At 35.4% G+C, this 18,753-nt stretch overlaps 1 protein-coding gene across 2 annotated transcripts in view; it reads right to left on the bottom strand.

The window, feature by feature from the left end:
* Nucleotides 1-18,753, bottom strand: part of shd (cytochrome P450 family 24 subfamily A member shade) — a 137,287-nt gene that overhangs the window by 29,299 nt on the left and 89,235 nt on the right. For both annotated transcript variants that reach the window (XM_090393679.1, XM_090393680.1), the window contains exon 4: nucleotides 18-211. In XM_090393679.1, the coding sequence (XP_090249805.1) occupies nucleotides 18-211 (194 nt within the window). The remainder of the gene's footprint in view (nucleotides 1-17; nucleotides 212-18,753) is intronic.

Below are 18,753 nucleotides of genomic sequence, written 5' to 3'. Positions count from 1 at the left end.
ATAGTAAAACAGCTTACATTCCAAAGCAAGCTTATACAACACATCTTGCAGGTTGTTTACAGTATTTGTCTTTGGATTACGTGTTGCTTGTAGGAGAGTTACAAAATCATGACAGATATCATTCTGGTGGGCAACAACACCATCCATTGATTTTAATCTCAGGAGCACAGGATCCAGCATCTTCCTCAGCCGATACCATTCTGGCCCAACACTGTAATAAATGAAAATGAAGTTATTCCCTGAGGCCAATGGACAATGTGTGTATGTGTGTGTGTGTGTGTGTGTGTGTACAGTATATATATAAACATTTAACAGGGCATCACATGATAAGCTGATATTTAAGTTACAGCATATAGGTTTAGATATTATTATTTTTATTATTATTATGTGTCATCTCCAAGGAGTCCAAAGACTCATCAAGGGAGGGCACCTACTCTACAACTCTCCATCTCCACTCAATCCACCAACTACAGCAAACCGTATCATCTACACTAATGCCATCTATTGTCCACCACCACCACTAGTATTTTCACAGACAGTCACAAATATCCATGCCCATAGCAGGATTTGAACCCACAGCTGGAGAGTAGATACACTAACCACTCAGCCAACCAGGCTGGCAAATATTAGATAGTGAAGTGATTGGGATTGACTGGCAGATTGATATCCGAAAGTTTTGTATGAGGGAGAGTATCAAGGAAGCAGAAGGTTACAAGTGAGGTCCCTCATGGCTCAGTATTGGGACCCATATTGTTTAACCTCTATATCAATGACTGTCAATGGATTGCAGGGAGATATTCATTTGTTTGCAGATTATGTGAAGCTGGGGAAGGGCTATTAGTAATAGTGCTGATTTAGTAGCCCTTCAGCAGGATTTGAATAAGCTGGACAGATGGATAAATAAATGGAAGTTCAATTTAATGCAACGAAATGTAAGGTTTTGAAGTTTGGGATCCATTAATGGGAAGCTACGTACTCTGTTGGAGGAACTGTATTAGAAGAAGTGGAAAAGGCATTGGATCTTGGGTGATAATTGATAGAAAGTTGAAGTTTAGGGGACATATTGCAAAGGAGGTGAAGGTAACTCAGTTGGCTGCTGCAATACTGATAAGGATACTGACCAGCTGAGATAGAAGAGTTGTGGTTCCATTATATAAAGCCCTAATCAGACCACATCTAGACTACTGTGCTCAGATTTGGTCACTAGGATTTGAAGAGGATAAATTAACCTTGAAGAGGGTGAAGAGCAGATAACAAAAATGATATCAGGACTATATAATGTTAGCTATGAGTATAGACTGAGGACATGCAGACTGCAGAGTTCAGTTGATAGAAGAAAGATATGACTGTGACATTTAAACTGTTGATGGGTTGTTACAGGATTGACACTGAGGAGTTCTTTCATACAGCAGAAGAAGGAAGGAGCAAGAATAAGGGGCTGTCCCTGGAAGTTATGAATGGTAGTGGCAAATTAAGAGAGTGAGGAGTGGCTATTTTCATCGAAGGTGATTGCATTGCCTGATAGGATAGTGAGTGCACGAACAGTGAATGAGTTTAAGGAATAGTGTGATAGACTTGGTATTGTTTAAGATGGGCCTCCCACAGTGAGTCTTATGACTCCATAGAGGTCCTGAATAATTAATAATATATATATTATATACATATGGGTATGTGTATTAATTTGGGCTCCTAATTCCATAAAGATGGGATGGTGCTGGCTATTTGGAAAAACCTCAAGAATATGTCTGAAAGTCTGTAGAGGGTGATTTTCACTATCAGTGGAGACGAATATTTTTATGTATTTCTTGATTGATTCATACTGAGTCCCATATTACATAATGTAATGAATTAAAGTATATATATATATATATATATATATATATATATATTGGTAGCATATGTTGAAAGTAAGTGGAAGTACTGTTCGACCACAGGTGCAAGACCCTCGACTGGCAATGTGGCAATTCATGTTGGAGGGAAGAAAGGAATAAGGCGATGTATGAATTCATTACCAACACATGAAATCACATGCTTTATACATAAAATTTTCCAACTGATTTGTACAAGTAAAATAATTACCACTTCAAAAACTAGAATTTTCATAAAAGAAGAGCTAATTTTCTGACATATAATAATAAACACTCATCCCACGAAACGCATTGATTACCCTATTATCGGAATGGATTCACCTGATTTTGCCATGCGCAGAAATGCTGTCTCGCATCTGTGGTCGCACAGTAAATACTATCACCTCATTAATTTTTGATTTATTTTATGCTATATAAAAATTGTTCACCTTTGCTAAATTATTGCACAAAGAAGAGTTAGTTTCAAGTAAGTTTATATTCTGATTAGTTAATTAGCATTTATAATAGTGTTGTGTTTATATTACAGATAAAATAAATAAATCCTTTAATACCTTTTATTACCCGAGAGATTAAACAGCGCTCCTACTAATGAATAGCATCTGTAATTTTTATTGTATCATCAAGGTCACAAAACCAAATTTAAAAAATGCAAGCAGTTCATTCCAAAATATTAGAAATTGCACTGGAAAGAGTGACTGGAAACATGAAATAGCTACCCATACAAAAAGATGAATTTTTGGAACAGCTTTGTGATAGTTATCTGAAACAACAATGCACAAACCTGCTAGAGAGAAAGGATCACGGATTTTATAATGATATCAGTAATATTAGTAATAAATCAGATTAATTAAATATAGCTTTGCTGTAATATGGGACATTTCATCTTGGAAAGGGAATTAAGACTGACATGAGAAGTAATAATTATGATGCATTAGAGGTAGAATTTCAATAATGTTAATTTTGATATGATAAGAAAATTAAGAAGTATTAATTAAATAACATTTGTTTAATGGAAGTGACACTAACAGAAGAAAGTTTTCTAATAAATCTGGAGTAAGTTGGATGAGTAATCAAGTTCTCAAAGAAATGTGTTATAATAAAACATTATGGAAAGAATATAGGCTTGAATGGATTTAGAGTTAGGTGTCTTCAGAAAGGATTGTTCAGTGAACGTTCAGATGCAGAATCAGAGAAAGTGTTTGAGGTGGGATGCAGGTGAATGTGGGATACAGGCAACTCAGAGGTGAGTAATTGGAAGTATGATCACATTATACTAAATATAGCTTCCCAAGTTCTTAAAATTAGTGGGAAAATCACACAAAGGGTAAGGGAGGTAATGAGATGAAGTATTGCAGTTTATGTATATTAATGCCAGAAGTATTCAAAATAAGGGAAAGGAGTTTGGGGCATTCATTAGTTCAATTTGGCCAAAAGTTATGGATTAGCAAGACTTGTTTGATCATGAATGATATAAAGATAGGATGCAAGGAGCATTAGTATTTTCAGAGAAAACAGAATGGGATGAGGGATTTTGCTACTGATAGAGAAGCTTAAAAGAGTGGTATATATCAGGAGGACAGGAATGCAGAGAACACTTCATTTGAAGCTATTAATGTGAGACAGAAGCCACCTGGATAAAATATATAGTTGGTTGCTACTACTGGGCAGAGGCTGGATATGAGCGAAAACATAGCATGTCAAATTAGTGCAATCAGCAGTTCAAGGTGCAGGCAAGAAGGGTGACTTGTATGGCAGAGAAGCCCAAAACCAATTATGAGAGGAAGCTAGCTGATGAGGCCAAAAGAAATCCCAAAGAGTTCTTTTGCTATATGTTCAGTAAAAGAAAGAATGACTATGGAAGGATGGCTTTTAATGAATTATGATAGTAGGGAGATAACAGAAGCAAACCAAATAGTTGAGTTACTGAGTGATCACTTTGCAAGGATGTATACCATCCAGGTGGAGATATTCCAGTGCCAGATTATGGGGGAATAGAGGTAAATGAATTGAAGGTACTTCCAATATTGAAGAATCTTAATGAGAACACAGCCACAGGATCAGCAGATATATCAGCCCATTTATATGAGAATGTGTGAGGGAATTAGATACTCTGACCAAGGTGTTTAATTCAAGCCTCATTTCTGGGAAGGTGCTAATGGAGTCGAAAGAGGGCAAAATATTTCAACTGCATAAAGGAGGCTTCAAGACAGAAGAAGAAAACTATTGGCCAATCAGTATCTCAGGAGTGGTGGTTAAGGTACTGAGAGGTTGATAAAATACAGAATTCAGGACTGAGTGTACAGGAATATGCTACTTTGTAAAGGGCAACGTGAGTTTGTGAAAAATAGGTCTTAGTAATTTACTTTTTTTTATAGTAAAGTGACAATTCAGTTGGATAAAGGAAGTGGTTGGTTAGTGATAATGCTGGACTTTGCAAAGGCATTTGACAAGTTCCCACACGGAACTCTGTTAGAGCAAATGGGGATTGATATGATGCTAGTGATTTGGATAATAGGATGGCTGATGAACAGATATCAAAAAGTGGTGTGTGGGGAAAGCTGAGTTTGGGAGAAGGCAGATGACTAGTGGTATACTGCTGGGCTCAGTAATTAGTCTGTTTTTTTATTATTTGAACATCAGTGATATATAAGATGATTTAAGAAATATTCAGTTTGCTGATGAAAAGCTAGGAAGAGTAAACGTCAATGAAGATCATGTTGGAGATCCTACATGATGATTTAAATAGACTGACAGTATGAGCAGAGTTAAATGGCTGCCAGTTGAGTGTGGTTTAGTATAATGTTATACCCTTTGTAATGAAGAGATTGCAAGGGCTGCGTATTCTATTCAAGTAAGTAAACTGCAGGAAATTGATGAAGCCAGGATTTTGGATTGACTGAGGACAAGGAGTTAAAGTTTAGAGGGAATGTTGCAAAAGCAGCCAAAAGAGTACATCAGATTATGTGGTTGTTTAAGAACACACTGACAAACAGGACAGGAATAGGGAAGTTATCATTCACCTTTATAATACTTGAATAAGACCAGAATTGTGGACATTGAAATCTCCAGGATGATGGATCTCACTTTTTTGGTGATTAGACTATAAGTGACCAACTTCCAGAGATAGATAGACAAACAGAGTTTCAGTATCATCAGAGGAGAGCAGTAACGACAGTAAATGAGGACAACAAAATTTAAGCAAGTAAATCTTGAGCCAAAGTCAATCACATGAAGGAGATTCCAGGCCTGATAACCTTTGTAATGGATATTAGACCTGAGCAAAGTGCAAGTTCCCCCCATCCCCCTTTTTGGGAATGCATTATGCATGATATACTGTAGAAAGTAGGTGAGTGAGCTGTAGTTGTACTGGGATGCCAGTGGAGGTCCAGTGATGAATAACAGATCAGGTTTCAATGTCTGTAAATGACGGAGCATATCAATAATGTTTGTAATAAGCTGGGGGGGGGGATGTTGGTAAAAAAAAAGTAAGTTATATGTATATATACATGCACACAGAAAGACCATCACAATACTATTCCAGATTTTCTGGTGGTCTGTATCCTTGCATCAGTAAAATTGTTAGTTGCTGCTTATCTTCTTTGGATTCGTTTTATGTGTGCAGAATTCATAATCCCTCAGAGTAAAGGCCAGTCTTTGGGTACAAGTTGGTTGCATATAGCTTATCTATCTATCTGGAGACTGGGAAATTATCCAATCAGAAATAGATGATCCAAGACTATCACTAATTATAAATCCTATACATTCTAACAAGCGTATATATTCTTCCTGAAACTCGCTTTTTCATCCATTAACTCAAAAGAAAATCTACCGTAGAACTCGCATTATTTCAGACAATAATATGTAGTGTTAGAGTTAGGGTTCACGAGATGGCTGCAGTTGTCTTTTGCATTCTGCTTCCCTAAATGCCAATTAAAATCACTAATAGCAGTCTTGAGTAGTAATGTGTCAAGTACAATCAAAAGTTATGACACACACACACACACACACACATATATATATATATAGAAACTTTCTACACACACACACGTATATTTATATATATGTGTGTGTGTAGAAAGTTTTTTACCTTGGGCATAATATATGTTAAAGATACCAAGCTATTTTAAATATAAACCTGGTTTTTTTACTCCATTTCCCAAGTAAGAGTTAGGGTTTTTCCCAAGTAAGCAAACAGACAAGTCAATCACGTTTGCTCCTGCAAGTGTTGCAAGTCTAGCTGACCCTGCACGTCAAGGCAACTTGTGGTAAAGGTAGAATAAGCTCTGATCACTATTCTTAATATTTACCCTTAATGCAAAGCACATCTCCTAGAGGAGGTGATGTGCTTTGCATTAAGCCAAGCAATATGAAATTGCTTAAGCAATTGCTTAATGCAAAGCAATAATACAATGTGCTTTGCATTAAGCAATATGATGCTATGTATTAAAGACAAGGGGCCACTACCCAGACCGGTTTCGACCTTTATTGAGGTCTCGTCAGTGGGAGCCAGGCTAAGAAATACCAAGTTTTAAGTAATACAGAGCTTATAAATATTTTACCAAAACAAGTTACCATAAGGTGTTTTGACCTTATTAAATAAAAATCTCAGGATGAGGGATAGATGTAGAAATTTTTTTACCTTGGATATAATATATGTTAAAGATACCAAGCTATTTTAAATATAAACCTGGTTTTTTTACTCCATTTCCCAAGTAAGCAAACAGACAAGCCAGTCAAGTTTGAGCCTGCAAGTGTTGCAAGTCTAGCTGACCCTGCACATAGTGCAAGTCAAGGCAACTTGTGGTAAAGGTAGAATAAGCTCTGATCACCATTCTTAATATTTACCCTTAATGCAAAGCACATCTCCTAGAGGAGGTGATGTGCTTTGCATTAAGCAAAGCAATATGATATGAAATTGCTTAAGCAATTGCTTAATGCAAAGCAATAATACAATGTGCTTTGCATTAAGCAATATGATGCTATGTATTAAAGACAAGGGGCCACTACCCAGACCGGTTTCGACCTTTATTGAGGTCTCGTCAGTGGGAGCCAGGCTAAGAAATACCAAGTTTTAAGTAATACAGAGCTTATAAATATTTTACCAAAACAAGTTACCATAAGGTGTTTTGACCTTATTAAATAAAAATCTCAGGATGAGGGATAGATGTAGAAATTTTTTTACCTTGGATATAATATATGTTAAAGATACCAAGCTATTTTAAATATAAACCTGGTTTTTTTACTCCATTTCCCAAGTAAGCAAACAGACAAGCCAGTCAAGTTTGAGCCTGCAAGTGTTGCAAGTCTAGCTGACCCTGCACATAGTGCAAGTCAAGGCAACTTGTGGTAAAGGTAGAATAAGCTCTGATCACCATTCTTAATATTTACCCTTAATGCAAAGCACATCTCCTAGAGGAGGTGATGTGCTTTGCATTAAGCAAAGCAATATGATATGAAATTGCTTAAGCAATTGCTTAATGCAAAGCAATAATACAATGTGCTTTGCATTAAGCAATATGATGCTATGTATTAAAGACAAGGGGCCACTACCCAGACCGGTTTCGACCTTTATTGAGGTCTCGTCAGTGGGAGCCAGGCTAAGAAATACCAAGTTTTAAGTAATACAGAGCTTATAAATATTTTACCAAAACAAGTTACCATAAGGTGTTTTGACCTTATTAAATAAAAATCTCAGGATGAGGGATAGATGTAGAAATTTTTTTACCTTGGATATAATATATGTTAAAGATACCAAGCTATTTTAAATATAAACCTGGTTTTTTTACTCCATTTCCCAAGTAAGCAAACAGACAAGCCAGTCAAGTTTGAGCCTGCAAGTGTTGCAAGTCTAGCTGACCCTGCACATAGTGCAAGTCAAGGCAACTTGTGGTAAAGGTAGAATAAGCTCTGATCACCATTCTTAATATTTACCCTTAATGCAAAGCACATCTCCTAGAGGAGGTGATGTGCTTTGCATTAAGCAAAGCAATATGATATGAAATTGCTTAAGCAATTGCTTAATGCAAAGCAATAATACAATGTGCTTTGCATTAAGCAATATGATGCTATGTATTAAAGACAAGGGGCCACTACCCAGACTGGTTTCGACCTTTATTGAGGTCTCGTCAGTGGGAGCCAGGCTAAGAAATACCAAGCTTTAAGTAATACAAGTAATACTTCTCAGAGCTTATAAATATTTTACCAAAACAAGTTACCATAAGGTGTTTTGACCTTATTAAATAAAAATCTCAGGATGAGAGATAGATGTAGAAATTTTTTTACCTTGGATATAATATATGTTAAAGATACCAAGCTATTTTAAATATAAACCTGGTTTTTTTACTCCATTTCCCAAGTAAGCAAACAGACAAGCCAGTCAAGTTTGAGCCTGCAAGTGTTGCAAGTCTAGCTGACCCTGCACATAGTGCAAGTCAAGGCAACTCGTGGTAAAGGTAGAATAAGCTCTGATCACCATTCTTAATATTTACCCTTAATGCAAAGCACATATATTTAAAGATTTATATTTAAAATAGCTTCGTATCTATAAGAGATTTCACCACAAGATTAAAAGAAGTGGCAAGCCTTGCCGACAGTCTCGATAATTTTTTTTAAGAATTTTTTTAAGATTTTAACGGCACTTTTAAGTTTCTTAAGATATATTTTAACTAGGATTATACTTATTTTAATTATATTAATTTTCGTTGTTATTAATTATCACTTTTACCAAAAAGTCTTTGCCTTTTCCAGTTTATCTGATAAGCAATGTCTCGATCATATCGCTCTTCCTCTGCCTATTTACCAGAGTCTGTAATTTACATTAGCTCACTCAGTCTTCATTGTCAGTATCCCACAATCCCGACACTGCTTTTGTTATCTGCCTCTGAACTTCTTCCAAAGCTTGTTTCTCACCTAGGAATGCAGGTGACCCGATCGGTGTGCAATAGTCCAATTATGTTCTAATCAAAGCTTTGTAAGGTGGAATAACCACATCCTTATCTCTACTTTTCGGTGGTCTTCTTAGTATACTGGCATTTCTTTGTGCTGCTTTTATCGCTTTTGTAATATGAACCTTGAACTTCACTTCTCAATCCACCAATATTCAAGATCCCTCGTTTCCTCCACCTCCTGTAATACAACGCCTCAATATGATACACAGCGTTACATTTTTGAGATCCAAAGTGCAAAATCTTACATTTACATTTATCCGCTTGCAAACCACTTGCAGTATCATTAACAAACAGATTAAACAGCAGTGATTCTAGAACAGACCCTTGTAGGACACTACTGGTAACTCTTCTTCTCAGAGACATGACTTCACTATTCACCACTGTTTGATATAGTTTAGAAAGCCAGTTTCTTATCCCAACTGATTATCCGAACCCATTTGCTGTAACCAGAACCGGCGCTAGGGTCTTTGCCGCGTGCATGTAATTTCTATTTAAGCGCCCCTGTAACGATCGGGCGTATGTGGTTCTTTTTCGATAATAAAAATTTAAATTCTTTGAAATTTCTTAAATAAATTTTTAAAGAACAGCCACACGTTGGTTCGCTAAATGTAACGAACCGGGGGTGTTGACGAGGCAGGATAATCGTTAAAAACCCGAATATTCAAAAAATTCTCAAAAGTTAAAGCAAATTTTGATAAAGCTAATTCTCTTTAATCGTTGAATATAATGATACAGGGATTTTAACCTTCTCACCGACCCGAATCGCTAACAAAATTAAAATGAATTTTAATTAAAGTTAAAATTTATTTGAACTAAAGTTTAAAAAATTCTTTCATTTTACAAGGTACTAAATTCTTAGTAATAACTTGTAAAAAATTTTTAATAATTTTTATAAGTGGAACTATCTTTTAGGAAAATAAAAGAAACTCAAGATAGATGAGAAAATAAGAAAAGAATTCAGAAATAATTAGAACTTTTAATATAAGTATTCCAAAAAATAACATCTTTACAGAATAACAGAAAATAAATTAAATTACATAAACATAATTGAAATTTTTTTATTAAAATTTTAGGGTTTTTGATTTCATGTTCATAAAATTAGAAATAATGGTCTTAAATTCCGCACATATATCATTTTCAATGGCTATTAACGCCAAACTAAACAAGCCTTTTTTGTGACATACTTGTTCTTCAGTAGTTTTTAATCAATTTCAAATTGGAAAAGGAACGTTCACCGCTCCCTACACTAACAGGTAAGGTTAATAGTATTCTTAAAACAATTGAACAACAAGATAACTTATTGGACACAATAAAATTAAGAATATCGAAAGGGTTTTGAATATTTAGATTATCCTTCCGAATAATATCCCGGGAAGCACATAACTCGTCATATAGTTATATTGCATTTACGTCTTTATTGTCGCCGTCCTTCAAGAGAATCTCTAAATCGTCACAATTTTTTCGTAAATCTTCGTTATTAATTTGTAGTAATCTATACAATAAATTGAAATTATCATAATATGTTTTTAGTTGTTCAAAACGTTCTATTAACGAAAACATTGCAACGTCTAGAAGTGTATAAAACATTCACTCTAAATTTATCTTCTGGCGATTGTGGCGTTTCGTCATGATGCTCGTAGTCAAATTGCCGTGTCTTCTTTCGTCGTCGAACTTCCGTACCAGTTTTAAATTCTTGTTCTCCATCCAGCTCTTCACTCAGTTCTTTTGCCGTTTTTAGAACTTCTTTAAAATTTGTTTCTGATAGATACTCTTGTAAGAATATTTTTAAGTTTTCGATAGATTCTAAAGCAAGTGTAATGTTCATATTTTTGTCTTGAAGCATTTTACTCACAAGGTTTATTCTGTTAAGTAAATCATGCAAGTTATAAGAGAGCAAATAAATTTGTAGTCCTTTATTTTAGCACATAATGTTTGTGCTTCATGCTGAGTTTGTTTATTAAAATTTTCATTCTTTAAAATTCAAAAAGTGCATTGTAATTTTTTCCTAACTGATATCTTAGAGGGCTGTTTCGATGTTAAATTTTTTACGAACTTTAAAAGGATTGCCCAACGTTTCTAAGAGAATGAAAAGAAATTATGTATTTCGTGAATAATTGCAAAGAAACTAATTGTATCTGCATTCACTTTGGCTGCATCGTTAATGATTATTTTTAGAGTATGAACAGCACATGGCACGTAAAAAGCTCGAGGATTTTTGTTAAAAAGCAAATTTTGGAGCCCATGTTTTTTCCCTTTCATATTTGTCTCATTGCATATTTATATTTATCGTATCATATTTATCGCATGTCATACCCTTGACCTCGCATGTCTTCATTGGGAATATTCCATTTTTCCAGTTGTTCCATTATTGTTGCACATAAACCACGTCCTGTGGAATCTGATATATCTGCAAAACCTAAAAAGTTTTCCCTGATCTTGACAATTCCATTGTCACATGAAATAAAGCGAATAATAATGGTCATTTGTTCTGTTTTACTTGCATCAGGTGTGCAGTCTAAAATTATGGAATAATCAGGGGTGTAGTCCTAAAAGAAATGCCAGGGCTCTACCTTGGAAACAAAAATTTAGAGCACGAAGTGCGCAATTATTATTATTATTGCGACGGCCATATGGCAGAGAGATTGCCTTGTTTTCTGAAAAAAATGACAAGAGCGGAAAGCTGGAAATGCATTATAAGTCTCATTCTTATAATTTATTATAATGAATTTAAAAATTTTGATACTTTTAAAGAAGTACCAGGGCGTCGTCCAGCCGCGCCCTTACCCGACTACACCCCTGGGAATAATATTTAGATTTTCGAATTGATAATAAAGTTGTATCCCTGATTGCGTTACTTAAAGTTTCCATTATTTCATTTTGACTGTCTTTACTCAAATAGTATACTCTATTGTTTCGTTGTAGGGCCCTTTCAACATGATTTTCCATAACGGGATCAAACTTCGCAAACAGTTCAACTAATTTCAAAAAATTGCCGTTATTCCTTTCATATAATTTATCAGATGATCCGCGAAGAGCTAAATTTTGGCTACCAAGGAATTTTATAATTTCAAGCAAGCGTTCTAAAATACTCGTCCAATGTTTCTTTTCCATTTCATACATGCTTTGAGTCTGGCAATCAATAGTAGTTTTGTTTTTTAAATTTTTATCAAGTTCCTTCCATTTTATAAAATTTTTCATGTGAGTTAAACTAGTCTCATGTCTATGCAAAGTTGTACTTACATTTCTTCAATCGTTATAACCTTTTATAAGCCTACTTGATTCAGTAGGGGCGAAAAGTTTGCAACAAAAGCAAAAAACAGAATTTAAAGTTTCGGAATAAATGAGCCATGTTCTTGGCACAAGCTCCCCGTTGTCCATTTTTTTATTATCACTGCAAATTTTAAATAGCCGGCTGATCAAATAGGCAGCAATATACTTTTTTTTTTAAATTTTTATTCGGTGTATCGGGCCTTATTTATTTTAATAATGATCATTCTAAGAATTTTTTGTTTTTATGGTAAAAATTTTGTTTCTTAAAAATGAACCTATGAACCGTTCCCCGGCTACGCCCCCTTCGTAGTGGCGCCCGCATACTCGATTCTGCCGACCCTGACTGCAACTTATACACCAATTTATTATGTAGTAGTCTATCAAAGACCTTCGCAAAATCCAGAAGTATCACTCATATCCGGAACTGTAGTTACCTTATTATAAAATGTAAGTAAATTAGAAGTAAATAATAAGTAAATTAAAACAAAACAAATTAAGGAAAACATTCTGTACAAACTCATATTCACTTCTGTACAGAATGTGTTCCTTATCTACCCAATCCTTTATTCTATTCGTAACCAGTTTCTCCAAAACCTTAACAACAATTCCAGAAATACAAACTGGTCTGTAATTAGAACCATGTTTTACTTCCATCTTTATGCAATGGAACACTCTCACCCTCTTTCCACTCATTAGAGATTGTTGAGGACACAAGACTCATTAAACAATCTCTAATGAGTGGAAAGAGGGCGAGAGTGTTCCATACATTTACATTTATTCGCACACGTGGTGAAACATGCACCATCTCGATCCAGCAGAGTCATCCTCACGTAATCATTCTTTCTCTTACTATCTGCATAATGGAAAAACTTCCTCGTATTTTTCTTAACTAGTTCTGCTTGTCTCCTCTCATAACCTAATTTAATCCTTCTTGTTATATTTGTCACTCTTTTTGCCTGCACTTTACAGATTTCGTGTAATTGTTCATTTCCTCTAAATTATTTTTAAGTGAAGATAGTCATGAAATGATGCTGTGGATACTACTAGTGATATCAACCTCTTTGACAATGAGACTAATTTCCGTCTTCTTTAAGGTCTGAACAACAAACATTGTTCCTGGTGAACGTCCTTGGAAAGTAGGGTCACACCATTCTTCTTGGACATTGTCCAGATATTAGGAAATGCATTATACCAAACCGAAACCGGTTTCTGTGACTTGACGTTTGCTCAATACTCCTCTTTCAACAAGCGTTGACTTTTTTTTTTTGTCATTGTGGTCGCTTTGACATGCAAGTAAACGGATCGCGCGTTACATATTACAATGTTTTCAGTCCTCTAACCATTTCCAAATGATGATGTAGCCATATAACGCCATCCCTTAGTCAAATGAAGAACAGATTATGCACTCCTTTTTCACCTTTTCATCATTTAGTTTCAACTCATTATGTTTGAAGCACTTTTCGTACTAATCTGACTGGCTAATTTTGTTTTGCACTCTTAATAACGGGTAGTAACTTTTTTTTTTATTGGTCCAAATTACATTACTTAAGCCATGAATACCATAATGTGGAATGTTTACACAGAATCATTATTTACCCAAGCATTTCAAGATGCTATATATTTTTAATGATAGGACCACAAGATCACCCAGAGACCTTGTATATTTTTATTTTCTAACTAGAAAATCAAACTTCCTATTCTTTAGAAATTACAGCTCTTATTTAGAAAATAATAATGAAAGAATTTCGAAATGCGTGGAAATATTAAACAGCCTATTACTCATTTTAATAGTTTGATTGTATTAGAACCAACTAAGGCTATATAAATCCCGATCATGAGTTATTTTTGCTATTTCCTGGACATTTATTTCCTGGACTTTTTGTAATTATCATTATTATTCAAAATAAAAAAAAAAAAAACGTCATAATAGCATGTTAATAGAGAATAAAAATATAAATAATAATAACTCAATGGCAAATAAATAATTATATATAGTGCTAACTAGTTTCTAATTTCGTAGTATCCGAAGATAAATTGGTAAGGTTCCAATTTCATTGTAGCGACCTTCAAATAGCTTCAAAACAAATTCAAGATAGCAAGTACAAAATCCAAGGGCACGTGTTGAGAATTCTGCTCTTTTCGAGTGTCCAGAAGCCACATGGTAATATCGTCGGTGTAAACATATTTCTTATTATCATTTTGTATGTATGTATGTATCCTGCTTACTCATTGAAAGGATTCGAAATCAAATGCAGCACCTAACTTTGATCTCTTTACGTATGTGCGTGTTTGTGTGTCATCAAGATTTTACTCCACGTGGCATGGGAGGAAAGGTTTTAGATAAATAAAAAACTACCGTAAATCTATCTGCACTCTATTTAAAAAGAATCTTATTACTGCCTCAAAATATAATATTAAGAAATACAAAAGCGTAATGAATTTCATTTATTTATTTTTCATTATTTATTTAAGCATACATACTCTGTGCTGTCTTTTTTTTTTTCTCAAAATAATCTTGCAAGCATTGTAAAGTGATTTTTTCCTTCTTTTATGGGTTCCAAATTGACAAGTGGCTGCTAAGATAGCCTTATAGCGTTTGCTGCCAAAACGCTAAGCCTCCAGAAGAAAGACATAAATTGGTTGTGGTTGGTCCGTTTTGTAGGTTGCCAATTACAGGAACTTTTCTTGAGCTTTTTGGTAGCCAATTCCAAGTTAGTCATCTTTCTAACAGCATAAGTAGGTTCCTCCCCTTCTTGAAATTCGGAGTTTAAACCTCTCAATCGAAGAAATCGACCGTAGAAGTCAAACTATTTCAGACAGGATTTGGACTATACAAAACGGAGACAGTTTTGCCATAACCTCGTCTGAATTTTGAAATCATCAGCAGAAATCAATCCAGCTAACCAGCGATGACAGACAGCAAAAATTGGCTCTACCAATTTCCAAAAGTTAGAGATGAGGCATCCTGCATAATCTTTTGGAGAATAAATCCACATTTTTACCACAAAAAGGGATCCGACAAAAGCAAGTGTTGCATTATAAAATATACCTTCCTAGTAGAAGAAAGTGTTAACCACGGAAACACGTTTAGCCACAGCACAGAGTCTTCAGATTTCTGTTGTCATCTTATTCTCTTTTCAAGTCACATACAAAAGATAGAAAAGAATTAACTCAAAATCTCTAGAGTTTACCAATAAAACTATTTCATACTGGCAGCCATATAGTATTTCAAGCTGAATAATCTGTTATGTGATGTGTTGATACCTAAAGATCTTTCCAGGCAGTCAGTAAATAAATTTCGCTTTCGGGTGTTGAATTTTATTACTTCGGCTGAGTGTACTGTGGAAACCACAGCCTAGAAAACCCGGAGTGCCTTTTTGCTGCATCCTAAAGTTCCATCTTTCCTCTCAACATTCATTTCTCTTCCTCTCCAAGCTAATCGGTCTTATACTAGGGTGGCAGGGATTTTTCCTTCTAGAAAGTATAGGATTCATCTCATAACTGGAAAGAACACATGCAAATAAGACGCATATAAGAGCCTCCAGCAAGCATGCGCATTTAAACAATACGTCTACCATTCAGTTTGCGCGAGTGGATAAGTGAACCGTTATGTTCACTTATCCGCTCGGGTCGAATCCAGTACGAGAAAATACATCTTAGTGGAGGCCTGAAATCGCTTTTAGAAGTACCAAGGTATTATGTTTGGTATCTAAACCAGAGAACCGCATTTTCAAACCCATAATATATTGATGATGACAAATGTGTGATAGGTGTGCAATCTTTTTCGGGTGGAAGTCACCTTTAAAAATATACAGCCTAAATTTCCGCTTTAACGAAATTCAAATCTTTTAATCCTCGAAACTACACTTCTTCTGATCGAAACCTAGTTAGGAGCTTCCTCATTAACCTTTTTTTCTTCTATATAGTGAAAAAATAAAATAAAATAAAAATACGTCGGAACTGTCTTAGATATCTTCTATTTACCCCAGATACCCTACCAGAGAAGGCTTTTTCCTCAGTGACTTAATGTGTATAACTCTACTTAGCTCAAATTTCCCTACTTCTACTGATTCTACTGGAAAATATACTGATGTAGTTTCCATCAGCAACTGCCTTACCGAAATAGCAAGTTGATCCTTCAGAATCTCTGGTAATTCAACTCAGCTTCCCATCATTTGGGTTTTTCTCGCATTGCTAATCCTCCCAGTTCTGCTGCAGATTTCAGATTTTACCTTTAAGTCTCCAATATAAATAAAAGGGCGGTGATGGTGATGTCACATAATGCACAAAAATGCATTTGTGGCCAACTATTAAAATCTTAGCAAATCTCATGCAACATCGCCAAAAGGGGAAATTGTTATCGAAGACCAGAAGAAACGTATCAAAATATGCGAAAGACAACATATGCGTAGCGCCTATCTTAATCGATTATCAGCAAAAGATCAGAATACTTGAACAACTTGAATTACTTTGGTTTTATGTGAATTACGACCGAAACAAATAAAACTATTAGGCCATAATTATTTTCAACAAGAATCCATAACAGAATAGAATTCACAGCTTGGCAGAAAGCGGAAAATGCTATGTGTTCGGCCACCTAGACTCAGATGACAGATATCTCTTGTATCTTAGAAATCATCGATTCATCCAACATGTTCTGCCTAATGTGTACCGGGTGATTATAAAAGAATATCAAGTGTTCAGAGCCCTCTAGCGAGTAATGTATTGGAAAACACATCAATATTCGGTAGACGTACACAGTGGAACATTGGGATTCGATTTAACGAAAAAAAAGTACCAAGAGTCGCCAACAGTTGAAATTTTGGCGCTGTTTACCGAGTAAAATGCATTAATTTTCATTATCGCATTTCTTGTGAGCTATCATGCAATAAAAGGAAAGCTTGTGAGATTTCTTATCATTCGTAGACGAACTGCTTTTCGATGCCTCTTACCTTACGTGACGTGCTTTGTTAGTCAAACTCTATTATCAGCGGAACAATAATGCCAGTGCTTGTCTTCGTGATTTTCGGCGTATGAAAAATTTATGAAAAGGACCAATTAGTGTAACAAACTTACATATACAAACGGATTCAGCAATTTGAAACTACTAGAACTCTAGAAGTGCAGACAGGCAGGGAACCAATCAATCACCAACAAGTTGCAACTGCTATTGTGGAACAGGAGATGACGAATGTGCAGGGTATACCAGCAGTGCACGAGCAATATCCCGGCAAACGGATATCGCATACACAACAGCGCGGAAAATCCTACATCACATGTCGAAGTTTTACCCCTATAAAATCAGTCATGTTCAAGAATTGCGCCCTGGTGATTCGACCACACGAATCGACTTATTTTTGAGGATTCTTAGCGCACACAGTGTGGTGCAGATTTACGGCATCTTTTATCATCGGTCCATACTTTTACGAGGAAAATCGCCAAAATGGACCAGTGACCTGTTCCGTCAATGCTAACAGATATGCCAGTATGCTACAGAACTTTGTGGTTCCACAACTGCAGCAAAGAGGATGTCTCGATTCGACTATCTTCATGCAGGATGGTGCACCACCCCACATCGGAGTTCAGGTACAGCGTGTTTTGCGACAACATTTCTCTGACAGAAGAATCATTTCAAAAAAGAAGATCGAATAATGTTACACGTGAGACAAATCAATGCCGATATGTTGCGAGCCACTGTGGAAAATATCGTGCACTGTATGCAGTTCCTGGAACATCAGAATGGTGGTCATATTGAAACTCATTTGTAATTAACAATAAACGTCATAAAATTGATGTGTGCTGTCTCTCATTTGCCATTTAGTCATTCATTAGTCACACCTACTAAAATTAATTTGGCAGCGCCAAAATTTCCCCTGTTGGCGACTTTTGATACTATTTTTTTTTCGTTAAATCGAATCCCCATGTTCCACTGTGTACGTCTACCGAATATTGGTATGTTTAGTCCAATACATTACTCGCTAGAGGGCTCTGAACACTTGACGTTATTTTATAATCACCCGGTACATTCAAATTATCTATTAATTTCTCCCTTATATCGGTCTTTTCTAAATCTCTTTCCATCAACTGAATTTCTCGCTATCAGAAATCTCGAAGAATATATTTTTGATTTCACATAAACATTTATTGTATTCATAGCGTTAACATTCAAAATTCCAGACTTCCGCTTCCACTGTATTCTTTTATTGCTGTAATCTCCTCGCATAAGCGAATATTACAATAGTATTGATTTTGCTACAGCCACTATACCAAAATCTTCTTTATGTTCCTTAGCTTTCAATACGTTATGAAAAGGTTTGCAGAAATCGAAGTCGTGGTTCATATTTCCAAGACAGTTAATAGACGTAGACACAAAAGTCCCCTAAGTAAACAGACATCATATAATATTCCACCTTCATTTTGCAATCGGATATCTCATGTTTCCTCTATTTGAATTCGTTGTGTGCTAAGGACGAACAGCGAGCGACTTTTATCCTCAAATTACATTCCCAGTGCTGGAACACCGAATTTTATATTTATTTATTTATTTTTATTTTTTTTTATCATATGCTTTCTTCCTTCTGTAAATCTCATTCAATTTCGCACTGCCCCTTAAAAAGTAATCACCATCATATCATTTTTCAGTGAGAGGAGTGGAGTTAAAAGGTTTG

The sequence above is a fragment of the Typopeltis vanoorti genome, chromosome 6, assembly GCF_054136105.1.
Source record: "Typopeltis vanoorti isolate ZY-2024b chromosome 6, IOZ_Tvanoo_1.0, whole genome shotgun sequence".
Lineage (NCBI taxonomy): Eukaryota > Metazoa > Arthropoda > Arachnida > Uropygi > Thelyphonidae > Typopeltis > Typopeltis vanoorti.
Note: the sequence above shows the minus strand (reverse complement) of the source record. Positions and strands in the feature narration are given on the sequence as shown.